The sequence below is a fragment of the Streptopelia decaocto genome (assembly GCF_964273445.1).
Source record: "Streptopelia decaocto genome assembly, chromosome: 8".
NCBI classification, from domain to species: Eukaryota; Metazoa; Chordata; class Aves; order Columbiformes; family Columbidae; genus Streptopelia; species Streptopelia decaocto.
This window is the reverse complement of record NC_138662.1, coordinates 15,610,534-15,625,652: the sequence shown is the minus strand read 5'-3', so window position 1 is coordinate 15,625,652 and position 15,119 is coordinate 15,610,534. Positions and strand designations below refer to the sequence as shown.

Here is a 15,119-nt window from a genome sequence, read left to right as displayed (position 1 = left end):
GCACTCCACTCCCAAGCCCTGAACACAGGAGAGCAATCAGTGCCCAGCAAGAACTGCTGTTTTATTAATGATGCTGAGAAGGATGAATGCAGCAGGCTGGGAAGAAGCTGTGCCAGCACAGGGGTGTATCTGTCAGCTCTCAATTATTAAAGAACGTGAAGATGACCTAAGGACATGCTAGATTATTTTTTTTTATCACTCAGCAACACAGCACTCCGTGTTCCCAGATGCTTGATGGCACAGGCATCTGTTGGCAGAGGTAGTGAGTTTTGCTCCAGAACCAGCCCCAAAACGCTGGTGAGGAAGAGCTGGGCTGTTTCCTTCCAACATCATCATGCTGGGGAGCACTCCCAGCAGACAAGATAGGTAGGATGACATGAGCAGCCTCTTCAGTCCACACTGAAACAATACCAGCATGCACTTCATTTCCTTGCAGAGCTTAAATCTGGTGTGCGAGGGTACTTCCAAATAATAGGTGAGACCTATCAAAATTCAAGCTCCCAACACAGCCAAGGAAATCCTCAACACACTGACTGCTGGGAACAGTGGGAGGTCAAGGTCAACTGCAGCACTCTTGGCTCTAATGTCCCCTCTGCAAGCAAAGGGCCCGACAGCACTAATGACTTCCCATACCCACCAGCACCAGCAGCTGCAGTTATCTGTGGTCCTTGTCCCCATTGGAAGGGTGACGGTACTGCAAGCAGAGGGACCTGACCCCCATCTCCCCTCAGGTGTGGAGCAGCAGTCAGCAGATGAAAGAAGCTGCTGGCAGAGATGAGGCAGGCACTGAGGAAAGCCAGTAAGACACAAAGCAGCAGAAAAAGACTGTGAAATAGGGAGATAAAAAAAGATAAAAGATGTGTTTTGTCCTGTAGAGTGAGCTGCTTTCTTTAGCAAATACCAGGTGAATCACCTGGCTGTAAGACTCCCTAGTAGGATTGCCAGGAGTCTGGAATTACTGGAGCAAAATCCTCGCGTGGGTGCACACAGCGGCACAGGCAGAAGGGAACTGACCTCTGTGAGCTCCTGCCATGTTCATAGATGAGTCCCTCAGGTCATGCATGGTCCCGGCTCTATCTGCCCACAGGAGAGTGGAAATGGGCCTAACGAAGCATTTCCATAATACCTGCTGAAGGGAATGCTGCAGAAAGTGCTGGTTGAGAGGCAAAGCTTTCCACATTAGAAGTAAAAGGACATAAGAAAAGCTCTCCTGGAGCATCTGTTGGAGTTTTCTGGGACCATCTCACACACATGGACCTGCAGCATTCCTGCAGGCACAGCGGTGCTTTGCAGACCAACAGTAGAGCCTGTTCAGGTCATTCAATCTTTTAATTTGAGAGCAGCCTGTGAACTAGTCTAAGACTGGCAATCACACACTTGCCCCTTGACCACAGATTTAACAGCAGAATGTGCCCACGCAAACACATTCAGAGCAAGAGCAAACACAACCCTGATCTACCACATCACCTTTACCTCTTTCTTTCTCCAACGAAATCACTGCCCAGGTAATGAACCTATTCTGCACTGGTAATAAGTGAAGCCCTTAGAAATGTCAACCCCATCCTGGCCAGTTTCAGCTGAGCAAAACCCAAAGTTTTAGCATTTTCCAAGCCATCATGCAGCTTTATAAGTCACTACCTAAACACAGACTTCTAGATAGGGTTGGTTATTTGCACAGAACTATGAGATTTGCAGAAGCTGAGATAAGCAGGACTTGCTGTGATTGCACCGTGGCTCGCACAAGGGTGGGCACCTCTCTGCAGAGGAGGGAGGAAGGAGAACACCATCAGCAGGGAACGATGCTCAGACACTCAGAGGGGGCACAGACTCTCTGCAGGGAGGATTTGCCTTGTGCCGCTGCAGATGGTGCTGAGGAAGACACAGGCAGCCATGCTAGAGCTGCACAGAAGCTGAAAGTACACAGTCATAAACCAAAGGAGACCAACAGATAAAGAGGAGATAAAGAAAGTTGTGCTAAAGACACAGAGCAATGCATGATGCTTTTTGTGGCCTAAGTAGGACAGAGCCAGTGGAGCATCCAGCTGAGCTGAAGACATAGGGTTTGCAATCATCTAGTGCTGATCAACTGCTCTTTGTAAGTTTGATTACTTGGGTTAATTAGCATAGGACTTCTGGAGCTGATCAGGACACACTTCCAGCCAGACCCACCAGTGAAAGAGGGAGGTATTTTGCCTGTTTTTAAGCAGTTTCCTTTTCCTGCCCAATAGTCTTATCTAAATAGATCACGCTGCTCTTACACCCTAACATGCAGCTCACGCCATCCTGGAAACTCTCTGAGAGCATCTGTTCGGTGAAGCTGTGATAAACTGACGATCCCTTGGCAATTTCTTTTCTGATAAGAGACGTAAATTACTTTCAGCTTCCTTCCTGTACAGAGAATGATGGAACAGTAACTACTGTGCTGGTTTAATAAAGTTAATCCAAGGATAATTTGTGCTTTCCTTACACAGAAGCAGCTGTTGACATTTTTTATAGAGCTAAAATTCTCTTCAGTTTTAATATCTGATTTTGGTCCCCTCTTAGATTTCAATTCTAGAGAAATATTTTATGTAGGCAATTCAAAGTCTTCACCTTTTATGACAGAACAGCTCTAGGGAGAAAGAGAAATGGTTTGCAGAGAGGATAGCAAAAAAATAAGCAACCTTCCTCATACAAATCACAGGCACTGATTTCCTTCAAAAACAGAAGCTCTTTCCTTCTGAGGAAAGATATGAAAGGCAGCATTAAGGGCTGCATACAAAGAGGTGCAGAAAGACCAACATGCATAATTACTCTTTTGCACAATTATGAATGATGCTTCATGTTCTTTGGTATCATCTAGTTTTGTAGATGTACATCCTCCTCCCTCCCACTTTGCTTTAAAGCACTTGTCATACCAAAGAGAAAAGACATGACTCTTGCTGAAAATCCAAAAGTCAATTAGAGACAATGCAAAAGCTCCAGCAAGAACTCAATGTGCTGCCCATTTTTTTCTTGGTGTTTTTCGTAGGGAGCATATGACATTTGTTTTATATTGTGCCAACTTTACTGTCTCAGAGTACATTGTTTAAAAGTACAATGAAGGTATTTTTCAGCTTAAGGGAAGGATGATCCTCTGCATAATCAAGCTACAGGACACACTGTGGTGTAGGGTTGCCAGAGTTGCCATATGGTTGCATGTTCAAACCCTGAGCCTCACAAACCTCGTGATGTATCAGACATCAGATAGGTGCAGCTTTGCACTTGCCTTTGTCTTGTGCTTTGTTGACAAAGGACAAAGAATCCATTAGTTCAGGATTCAACCCCATCTGTGAATAAGGGAGAGAACAGGGATTCGTATGAATATTGCATCATCCCTCCTTACCTCGTAGTAGCTCTGGACAGCATTTATAAATGCTTCATCTGCCACAATCTGGGTTTCTCCATTGAGAAAGGCCTGGAAACGATCTTTGATTGTTTGGAGCTGCTGCTTACTTATCTGCAAAACATGCCAAAAAGAGAATATTAGTCAAAAAAGGTTTATGTATGAGGAAAAACAAAAAAAATCTTCTGTGATATGTTATCAGGGCGCTTATGATGTGCACTTCTGCTCTGGGGACAGCAGCAACAGATGAGGAATCAGCCACACGTGGGTACACATGCATGTGCCTCTATACCCCAGCAAGTTCATTTAAGCATCACGGTCACCTAAAACCAACCCAAACATCATTTCTAAACAACTCTGCCACCACAAAATGTACATGAGACTTTTACCACTTCAGGTATAGTTAAATTAAAAGCAAGCTGCAGTGTGCATGCTTAGAAGAGACTGTTTCAGTGCAATCACTTCCCATTCAGCCTCTCCTCTCCAGCAGAAGATGAGACTCCATCACCCAACAGGATGCCTGGCAAGCTTGGAGACTGTGGTCATCAGTACTCTGGGGCCTTGACCTTTCATCATCATTTTTGCTTTTTTTTTTTTAATCTTGGTCATTTCTTTTGGCTTGTCACATATAAAACACCAGTCAGGACAAGTACTGAAATAATTTAATGCCAAAGAAATCATACGAGGGACAACCTGCTCTCCTTATCCAAGCAAGGGCTTTTTCTGCTGTCTCTTTGCTGCTCAAAACATTTTTTTGTCCAGCATACAGCTGGTATAGCTTACAAGACAGTTCTAATTTTGGCACAATGACATCAATAGAAAGTTTACAAGGGTTTATTCCAGCCCTGTAAAATAACATGCCATTATTCTACCAATGTATCTGCCAGTTTAAAAACAGATATAGCTGCAAACCTCCATCTCTTCAGCTTGTAGTGCGGACAAAGCCACAGCAGGCACATAGGTCATGTACCAGCAATGCCAGTACATCATCTTCAGATGCAGATGACACTGATGCTGAAGCACTGCAGGGATTTAGCTGTAGTTGTGCCTGGTTTACCACATGGCTACTCCTTGTTTGAGGGTAAGAATTACTTTAGACAAAAGAGAAGGAAGCGAACAAGATGTATATATGACAACTTCAAACATAAAGGGAAAAGAGAGAAGTAAGAATTAAGACAACTATTTACTAATGACCAAAGGTCTAGAGAAGAGAGGGGTTTTTTCTCACTTGTATGACAGCAGAAGAAATCAGTCCATTAGAATGGAAGAGAAAAATAAAATTAATGGCTTTAAGCACCTAAATGGCTTTGAATAAAGTATCAAAAACTACAGAGATCCAAGCAACTAGAACATAACGAAGCCTGGTAAACACAGTTAGTGATAAAAAGCAGGAGAGGGACCACTTGGAAAGCACAACAATAAATATCACTAGATCTAGATGATGCACCATGCAGAGTGTTAAGGGACTGCGGTAACGAACATCATGAATACCAGTAATTAATTCTGCAACACCACACTGAGGAGGGTTAGTAGGCAATGGCAATTTGATGTGATAATCTGGCATTAGTTTATCCTGGTGCTTATGGAGAGGTGTTCATCAAAGTGACATAAAGCAAGACTCAATATGCTCTGCTTTAGAAAACATAGAGCAGCCTTCACCACCCTGTGGGTGCTGGAAAGACGGGTCATCCCCACCCCCAAAACAGCAGCCAACACTTCATAAGGTCTAACACAGGCAAGACGACTCAGCATCACAGGAGCAAGAACCATCCCTCTAACCTGACACACCCCAGCCTTAGTCACCATCTACAATGAGCCCTGTGGAAAAGCTCTGCTGAAAGCTCCTGTTTTTAAGGCTGGTAGAATGTAATTTTTGGCTCTAAGAGTCCATCTGTCATGTCAGGCACCTAAAATCCTTTGTGGTGTTTGCCAATAGAACCCTGGACATCATGAGCCCTTGGGCAATACACAAAGCTTCAGATGTAAAGCAGGCTCCAAATCTGTCTGAGCTGATGGAAGCTCCTTATGGAATTGAAAAGAAAACTGGTCAGTGATAAGAGACAGAGACAATGTAGTGATCAAGTGGGAGACACCTATGGGAAGGCACTAGGTCTGTTTTTATTTAGCATTTAATTACCTGGAAGAAGAGAAAAGCAGGATGTTAATTAAAAGTATTGATGATTTTGTATTAGCAACCATTGTGAGTATCAGGCAGAAACAACAGGGCAAGAGAGGCCATAAGAAACCAAGAAAATAAGCAGGAAAACTACAGGTAACATTGAAATCAGAATGTCAACGCACAAGGAAAGACATACTAAGAGCGAAGATCCTATGAGCCTAGAGGCTTTTCATTTGGGATTTTAACAATGTACATGGCAATTTCCCCCCTTCCCCCCAGGTTATTTCTTAGGACAGCCTCCAGAAGTCTTTGATTGTTCAATTCCTATAATGCCATCCAGCAGCAGTATTTTCTGCTCCTTCCTCATTATTGAATGGACCACCTTCAAAACAAGCGATGCTTCTTGGAATTCCTAGAAACACTACGCAGCTTGCACGTGAGCTCCCGGGCACTGTGCAAATGAATCATCAGATTTGTCTCTACTGGAGTGTCAGTTGCCTCCTCCTCACCCGCAAGCTCTGTGCAAGTATTTTCCCTGTCCAGGGAAAAGGAGAATATTTGAACACACCAGGCAGCAGCATTGCCCAGTCCCCAGCTAACGGGACCCTCTTCCATCCCATAAAACAGCACTGGTGTATTGATCTGTGTCTGTACCACTGTTACGGACATTATCAAGAAAGCAGTCAATTCAAACCAAAATTAATCTGCTTTCATATTAAATTTAGCTCCTTCAGCACAGCAGCAGATGCCTGGTGCAGAAAGTGAGCACCAGCCGGGAAGTAGAGGGTGGTCAGACCCCCAGGTCACCAAAATCTGCCCAGCAGGCTCCACCTCCTATTTTATGCCTCTTCTTCTCCCCATCAGGGGCCAAGGGTTTCACTACCAAATCCCAAAAATGGCCCTTGGGCAGTCGGGAGGCAGCACCTCCCCAGCAGAGGCTGGAGGGGCCGGGGGGCAACTACAGCCCCAATGTCACACCCCAAAGCAGGGCCAAGCAACGTTACCAACCCACCCACCAGCTTCGAACAGCTCATGCCCTGAACACTCACTGGGAAGATGAAGTGCTCTGAAGGCAGGGGTGTTATTTTATCTCTCACTACTAGTGGCACCAGTGATGGGCTAGAAATCCATATAAAGCAAGCCAACAGCTTCTGCAGATCCGGTAAGGCCACTAAGGGGCCAATATAAACCACTTATCACTTAGTTACCTTGCACAGTGTGCTTACAAATAGCAGAAGACAAGAGAATTACTTCCCCTTGGAAGCACATCAGTACAATATCACAGCCTTTGCACCAGCTACAGCAGGAGGCGATGTCCTGTGGGGCTGCAAGCCCAGCGGGTGTGAGGCTGGAGGGGGCAGAACCTCCCTCCCCTGCACAAACACAGATACAGGTGCCTTCACACAGGAGAGAAGCAAAGAGCTGGGAGTCAACAGGAGCAGTGTGGTAGGGGCAAGAGGTTTATTCTATTTACCTTCCCTCTCTTTTCCAGCCCTCGCTGCTTTTTCACACAACTGCTTTCAGTGTGTGATAGCTGTTAAAGAAATAACAGTCATTTCTGCACTCAGCAGAGATTGCAGAACACCCTGCTTGCACACAATGACTCCAGACCCAGGTGAACTCCCCCAGGTTAATATTGTGGTGTGTTTATGCAGCAGAGTGTTTCACAGCCTTTGCCTGTTTAAAGCATGTGAGTACTTAAGTTGCCAGATATAAACCTGCACATTAAAAATATAGTTAATTAAGTCAGTGATGAACTCCTGGCACAGGTGTCAGGCAGGGCACCCATGGAGCTTTGAGCTGGCATCCCTGCTGGATTGCACATCTTTTTATAGGAAGCTGGGCTGAAGACTCCATAATGGAGTACATGATGGAGAAGAGCTCACCAGTCACTAGATGTGGACATTCAAATAGTCTTTGTTTGTTTGTTTGGGTTTTTTGTTCATTTGTTTAAGAAAAACTGCATATCCAGGGTAATCTAGTGACCTCAGAAATAGGGTAGAATTCTGGCATGTTCCATGTCCCCACCATGGTCACAAGCAAATCGTGAAGGCAATTTCTTGTATTTGCTGGATGCAGATCTCAGCAAGTGGCGCACCAGCCTCCTCAGGACAAATGCTCATCAGCAGTTTTCTTGGTATGTTATTTTCACACATATTCCATCTGACTCAGAGCTGAACACAAACCTGAACACAAGGAGCAATGGCACCTTCTCCAGAGTTGTTCCAGCCAGCAAACAGCTGGCACTGTCCCTGCACATCATCTCCAGCCTCTTTCGCCTACACAGGCGAGCACGAGCATTGCAAAGAGGAGCTGTTTGCTGTAGAAAAGTACTCTGAAAAAAATTATACACAGCAACATGCCTCACTACTCCATCCTGTCTCCAAAATGTTTTGCTGTGTCTGAGCACGCAGGAATAAGCATGGCTGTATAGCTCACTGCTTAGGGTCTACGTTACACAGTAATACATTAGCTAGATCTAGGGTTTGTACCCCACACTGATAATGACAATAGATGGGCTCAAAGCAGAGTCTCATATTTACATTCTTTGAACTTGGAAGAATGAGAACAACTGCAGATTTTTACTCTTTCAAAGTGAACTTTCAAATCTGCCTGTGTGAAGAAAACAAGATGACTTGCACTCACAGGACAGTTGTCTTTCCAAGCTTTGTATGATGCACAACAACAGCATTAAATGTCCAAGAGTCACAGATGACATTGCTTGAAAGCTAGTAAAAAGGAGAGTTTCATAAGGATTTATAAGAATTTTTCATAATGTTGCAGTGAGGGTTGTCCAGCACTGAGGCAGGGGTCCAGTTTAAGGTTGTGGCATCTCCAGCCTTGCAAGTTTTCACAACCTGATTGCATGAACACGACCCGGGTTGGGAGAGTCCTGCTTTGAGGAGGGGAATTGGGCCAGAGACGTCCAGAAGTCCCTCGCAACCTACATTATGCTATGGCAGTACCATATCCAACGGAAGATTTGCAAGGAGAGGCCATCCTAGAGTGGAGATTGCCAAATGTTTTGAGGGTAACCACTGATATGTCAGTGTCAGGCTACAGAATAACCCACCTACAGCTCTGTGTGTACTCAAACCAGCTAATAAAGCCATATCCATCAATGTGACAGCTGCTGGAACAGCAGTAAGATGTGAACTCCATAGAAGGAGGTTTTCGAGTGAAAGGTAGAGAGATGACCCTCCTTTACTGCCACACTTGAACACCTCTGATCAAGGACTGGGTGTTTCAGTGCAACAAGAGCATCCCTGCAGTCGGGATGTGCAGATGCAGGGGTGCTGCACGCCGGTGCCTGATGGCTCAGCCCATCAGTGTCACCCATGTCTCAAAGGACAGTTCAGCTGGGGAGTACAGGTAATTCGCAGGGGAAGCACTTCTACTTTTTGTCTAGACAGACGAACTTACAGCACATAACTGAGAGCAGCATGAAGCTCCTCTTCCTCAGGGCACCTGCTGTTCAGGTACCACTGCAGGGAGGAATATTTAACTGCTCACTGTGCTGCTGTTCTGGGTTTTGTTTTGTAACATCTAATAAATATTTTATTCCTCCTCAGCACCAGGTGATTTAGGAAAAAGTTGAACCAATCAAACAAGCATCCCTCATCTTTACTGCTTCCACGGTCATAAAACTGGCCACGACGTGAAGGATGTGGAAGGGAGGTCCGGCAGTGCATGGAGCTGGAGCAGCCGAGTGCTGCTCAGAGGCCCCAGCAATGGGCAGGAGATTAGAAAGAAGCCTGTCAGGTTATTTTGTACTGGGAAAGTGTGTCAGGTTCTCCCTGTGCAAGTCCTGCTTTCCCCCCAGCAGGAGAGAGGACCACACTGGGAGTGACTTTTATCCCCAGAATGTGGGGTTTTAATTGCAAACTCTCCTGGGCAGACACAGCTGCTTTGCAAATGGCTGAATGTCTCTGGCTTTTTGCTGTTAACATAAGTAAGCAGTATTAACTGCCGGTCTCGGGGAGCTTTTCCCAGCTGCCTAACAGCATATTTCCTGGTTGTTTCAGAGATGTTTAATATTTGTTACCAGAGAAATCTCCTTGTGCTTTGGTGTCTGACAGCTACAATACATCTTTCCACAGATACCGAGCCAGCATGTCTTTTTCCCTTACAGTCTGACCATACGTGGATTGCTGCGCATACACCCACTGATCTACGGGCTGTCTATACAATTCCCTCTTCGTCAGCACTTGATTTGCTGCCTCCTCCCTGCCTGTTCATGATTTACAGGCCCCGGTGCAACCGCCACGCACATCCTTTGTGGATGGCAAACAAGAAAATCACTGGCTGCGTCCCTGGCCACCGACCCTGGGGCCAACTTTCCCTCTCTCAGAAAAGGTGCCCAGTTGATGTGTTGCAGAGAAAAGGACGGTGCCATCACCATGCCCGGGTTTACACACATGCAATGAAGGGCACACACAACCCCTTCTGCCTGCAGCAGCTCATGCCCAGCCAGCTCAGCCCAGCTGCGATGCTGGGGATGGATCAGAATGATGGGGAACCTCCCAGGAGCAACACTACAATGTACACTCCTGCTCCATGCTTGGAAATCAGGCTGCGCTTGAGCACAAGCAATGCAAATAACCCCGTGGTCCTGACACACCGGCCCAGCACTGATTTGCAGCTCAGAGACGGAACCAACCTCTCACTCGAGCCACCTGACAATACAAAAATAGTGTTTCCTGACCTAACAGTAAATGTTTGCTTCAGCAAACTGACTGAAGGAGTGAGAAAACCCACCAGAGATGCCTGCAGAGGGAGGATTCCCCTGCTCTGCCCAGCCACAGAGCCACCACCCATCCAGGCCCTACCACAGCATCAGCTCCTTGCCAGGACCTCTTGCCACCTCCCGTATTACAGGCAAACTCTAGCAGCTTTTGATGAGCAGTGAGCACTAAATGATTTTGGCATTTTCTGGAACATTTCTTCTTTAAAGAGGCTCAGGTATTGCTGGATAAGTAATGGGAAGGTAAAACATCAATCCCTTTGGTTAGCCTAGTTGCAGGCACACAGCTTCTAGATTGAGCAGAGCAGATCTCTCCTTTCCACTACCTCAGACTATATTCGGTAGCAGGTTTATGAGAAGAGACAAAGCACAGGCTCTGAGCTGCTGTCTTTGAAACATGTGGATGCTCTTTTTTGTCCTCTCAAACCCTGAGTGCATTTCTTTTCTATGATTCACTGTGCTAGCTAGTCACAGTTCTTTGATATACATGAAAGACCTAAAATGTTATTACAGCTGCTCCTGCTTCCTGAAACAGTGATGTACAGTGCTAAAGGAGGAAAGCAAAGCCAGGGTTTGGGACTGGGCCTTTGCCATGTTGACCTTCTCCCTTGTTCTTTCCAAGCTACACTTTCCCTCTGCAATCTGCCACCACAGGGAAGCCTAGATATAGACACATCAGAAGACACCTTGCCACTGCCTGCTTCTCTTGCTTCTTCTCTTTGTACCAGGTGTGTCCATCCAGTACTCACATGCTAACCCTGCATCTCCCCCCTGAAAAGGGTCCCCTTTTCCATGCAGATCAACCACGCTTATCAACAAAAGCAGCTCTGACAGCTTCAGGAACTTCTGTTCCTGTCTACAAGTTTCTTTCTCTTGCCCTCTCTTCTCCTGGCTGGTCCCTCCTCTGCAGCCAGATGCAAGCGACTAACTCCAAGATAGAGCCACCTGACAAGAGCACAGAAAACTTGGAACTTCTCCCAACTTTGATCTTATTTTACCTAAGGAAGCCATTAGCTGAGCGAGTTAGCCATAGATCCAGCAGACTAAGCAAGCCCTGCTGGGTATTTTTCTGTATATGATCAAACAGATACGTGCCCCTATTTTTTACTGATTAATAAAAATATGACTTTGATCTCAGTAGAATGGAGAAGCCAGCACAAGATACAAGCAAGAAATAGCAATGATGAAATACTAGGTCAGTAACTGAGCATGGGCTGAATAGCAACTGCTGCTTTAAGAAACCTCCCTGGTGATTGCTGCTGTGACAGGAGCCTCGCCTGGTGAGCTCTGCTGGGTAAAACATATCATTGTGATCTAGAAGCCTTCAGCAGAAGGCCCAGCATCATCCTGCCTCTGGCAAAAGCGTAGCTGGTCTGTTAACAAAACAGAAAAAACAAACCCATAAAAATACTAGCAGAAATTCAGATAGCAAACAAAACCAGAAGGCAAATAGAATGGAGGCTGTCTAAGACGGGCAGTGTCATGCAAATCCCCCCAGCACTGGGTTGTCCCTCTGGGTGCTCCAAAGGCAGGAGATTAATCCCTTTTTATTCCCCTGAGGTCTCCTTCAGGCTGGACTCTGCAGTTGGCTTCTCTCCTCCTCTCTGCAGCCCAAACACTCTCCTCGCTCCCTCACAGTCCTTGTCACTCCCTGGTTAACCTCAAGTCCCAAGGGCCGCAAACGCAACCACTTACACAGGGGCCTTGGGCAGAGATGCAGGTCAAGTCATGTTTGCTTTGACTAGCATAGGAGCTCTCCGCAAATATAACAGAAATGGCTTGGCCTGCCCTTGTAATCCAACAGTGCAGAATGTGTGGTAGGCACAGTCCATTGCTGCTCTGAGACCTTCAAAAAACACTTTGCCCAGGAAAAAGAACCAAGGGAAGATCTTCCTTTTCCTCCCAAGCCTTACAGGCAGTCTTGCAAAGTAATATTTTTACTCCTCATTTTATTTTAGATGGAAAACAACACACGGTGTCCTGAAGCTGCTGAGTGTTGATGTGACACAGGTTCTGAGGCTTCACCTTGCGTATTTTCATGCCTCAAGGCCATGGTGTGCTACACAGTGTGTAGCTGGAGAACATCAAAGGTCATCTCCCAGAGTCACCCATGCCATGTCCCTTGGAAAGGTCAGGGGCAGGCTGAGCTATGAACCTACTAGAATTTATATTTCTTTCAGAATATTCTGAGCACAACTTCCAGAACCTGGATGTTTTACAGACTTACTGACAAGGAAAGTAAAAAAGTCAGCTTGGGGTATGGATGTCCAGTGGCCACAAAGCCCTAAGCCTCTGCTCTGTCACCAAATCAGGCATGTAAAAGGTCTCAGTTCAATCATCTGCAATAGATAGCTGATACTGTATTTATTTAATAATAAAGTTTTGTGCAATGTGCTCTAAAAAGGTAGATGCATAAATGATGCCTAGGTGCCCAAAAGAAAGAATTGTATAAAAGAGAATGGCTTTACTAAGCTGATCAGTCTGGCCAGATCCCCTTTGACCAGGGACACCCTGCCAGCCCCTCCTGACGAGCAACTAACAATGAACAACCTCTTGCCACCACCCTGGCCAGTGTTATTTGGACAGTACAGTACTCTGAAGGTCAGTAACCCATATTGCTGTTGATATTAGACAAGCATCTTGGTTCTTGGACTACTTCAGAGGCCAGGCAAGGCCTGGTATATCCAGTGTTTGGACTGAAGACCATAGGCAGATCCCAGGCACAACTCAAGGACAGCTAAATATCCATAAACTGAGTCCAAAAAGAGAGGGATGTGGTGGGAACACAAGTTGGTCCATGCTGGTGGGTCACCCATAGATGAAGGCTGTGTCCCAGGAACCAGGCAGGTCCTTGCTCTCCAACAGCCCAGCTGTCTGCTTCTCTGTGCCTCATCTCCCATTTGTGAAAGGAGAATAAAACACTTGACTTCTCTCCAGAAGTGGCTACACACATGAAAAGACTGAGAGCCTCTCACAGACTAGGATAGTGTGCTATCCAAGAAAAGCAAGCTACTTTTAGAGAGACACTCTTAAATAATTATTTGAACTGTTTTAATCTCTGTATTCCCACTCCAGGCAGACCTTACACACTGCAGAAGCTAATCGTCCTTCCTGATTAATGTATACAGTGACTCATGCTGACCTGACAACATTAAACAACCAGAGCTAAAGATCTCCTATAGACACATCAGATCTCCAAACAACAAAAAAAAAGTCTTGTGTGGAGTTATTTTTATACCATTTTCATCATTAAACTCCAGCTCTCCTCCATGTCACAAGCTATTTTAAAAACAGTTCTTACTGAGCAGAAGCGACAGGCAAATGAATGGAGACTCAAGGACTCCTGGTGTGTCCCAGCCTCTGTGAAAGTGCCATTTTCAGCTGAAGATAACAGGGGAGGGAATATCTTTGATGGGATTGAACAAGAGAGCAAGAAACGGAGAGAAGCTTCCAGGCAGACAAGGCTGAAATGGTGAGCTCTGCTGTGGGCATCCCACATGCACCCAAAACCCCTCACTGAGAGCTGGGGGTACCACCGACTCCCCGAAATGGAGGACTGTTGTCTAAACCAACTTGAAACTGGGCTGGTGGGTTGGAAGGGGAAGCACACACAGGTCTGAGCAATATTTCCTTTCCAAAGAAAGCATATTTTCAAAACAGGCCATCAAGAGACCTGACCTATTACACACCAAACCTCTAAGTACAACTTGTCCTATTTGAAATTTTCCCTTATTCTGTGTGCATGCTATGATTTCCAGGAAACAAATGAAAAGAATGAAAACAACCCAGACTTTAAAGAAAAAAATCTGTTTAAGAGCCAAACACATCTCTGATCCAGTAAAAGATAAACTGTCTCCTTCAGAAAACACTTGAAAAAGGTTCAATCAATCACGTCAAGCCAGAACAGAACTTGTTTCTAGATTGAAAAACAAGAGAGAAAAGGTGTGAAACTGTAGTGCACCTCCTCCTCCTCCTCACATTTCCTGCTAAAGTGAGTAATCTCAGATTTTACAAGGGCATGTTGTTTGGAGCTGGAAGAAAAAGTTTGGTAAAAGGTAGTTTGTTCTGAGGCAGCAAACTACTGCAAGAAAACAGAGCATTTCAACCTTCCGTGTCCACTGCCGTGCAGAGACCTGAGAATTTACCTTTGCATGGTAGCTGATATGTACCCAAAAAAGCTGATAATGAATGTCTGCTCCTTCAAAGACATTAAAGAACATTATCTGCAATAACACTGTTCTACTGGGGTGATATATTATTATATTAAGGAAAGGCATAGTTAGAATTCTTCAATTTTTTCCACAGCCTTAGTCTTTGGACTCAGTTTATACCAGGAGGCTGAAAATGAATGGGGCAAATCTTGTGAATTTTCTGAGGCATCACAGAGATGGGGTGAAAGCCCCATACCCCACAGGGTCATACCCCATGCGGTTAGTGTAACTTGTTATACCAATATTATAAGTCACTATTATATATTAACTAGCTAAAGTCTGGCAATTTTTAACACAACAGTTGTGTTGGCTCTACATAAAGATCCTTTCTAAAAACACATGACTACACACTAGAAATGGCCTCATTTAAAGCTACAGAAAGCTGTTCTACGGATTCCTGTGCAATGTAGTATATTGAAGGCTGTCTCAAAATGAAGACAGTGTCATTTCTCTTCTCTGGGCTTGAGGCAGGATATTTTTAAGGCCTTTGAGTGATGAGCTCTTGGCATTTCTGCTGGGAGGTTACTGCTCCTGCTATCCCTTTCCCATCGGATGAGCTGTCTCTGTGCATGTGTGCGAGAACTGCAAGCTGATGCTACAAGAGCAGTGACCTGCAGCAGCAGGGGATGTAACAGATGGAGCAAATACCCTCTTCAAAACACTCCCAGAATATGTTGTCCA

General features: G+C 45.3%; 1 protein-coding gene across 2 annotated transcripts in view; it reads right to left on the bottom strand.

Annotated features, from left to right (window-relative positions):
* The window catches only part of CADPS (calcium dependent secretion activator), a gene marked incomplete at its 5' end in the record, with an annotated part of 214,825 nt that overhangs the window by 170,509 nt on the left and 29,197 nt on the right, over positions 1 to 15,119 (bottom strand). For both annotated transcript variants that reach the window (XM_082059905.1, XM_082059906.1), the window contains one exon: positions 3,365 to 3,478. In XM_082059905.1, the coding sequence (XP_081916031.1) occupies positions 3,365 to 3,478 (114 nt within the window). The remainder of the gene's footprint in view (positions 1 to 3,364; positions 3,479 to 15,119) is intronic.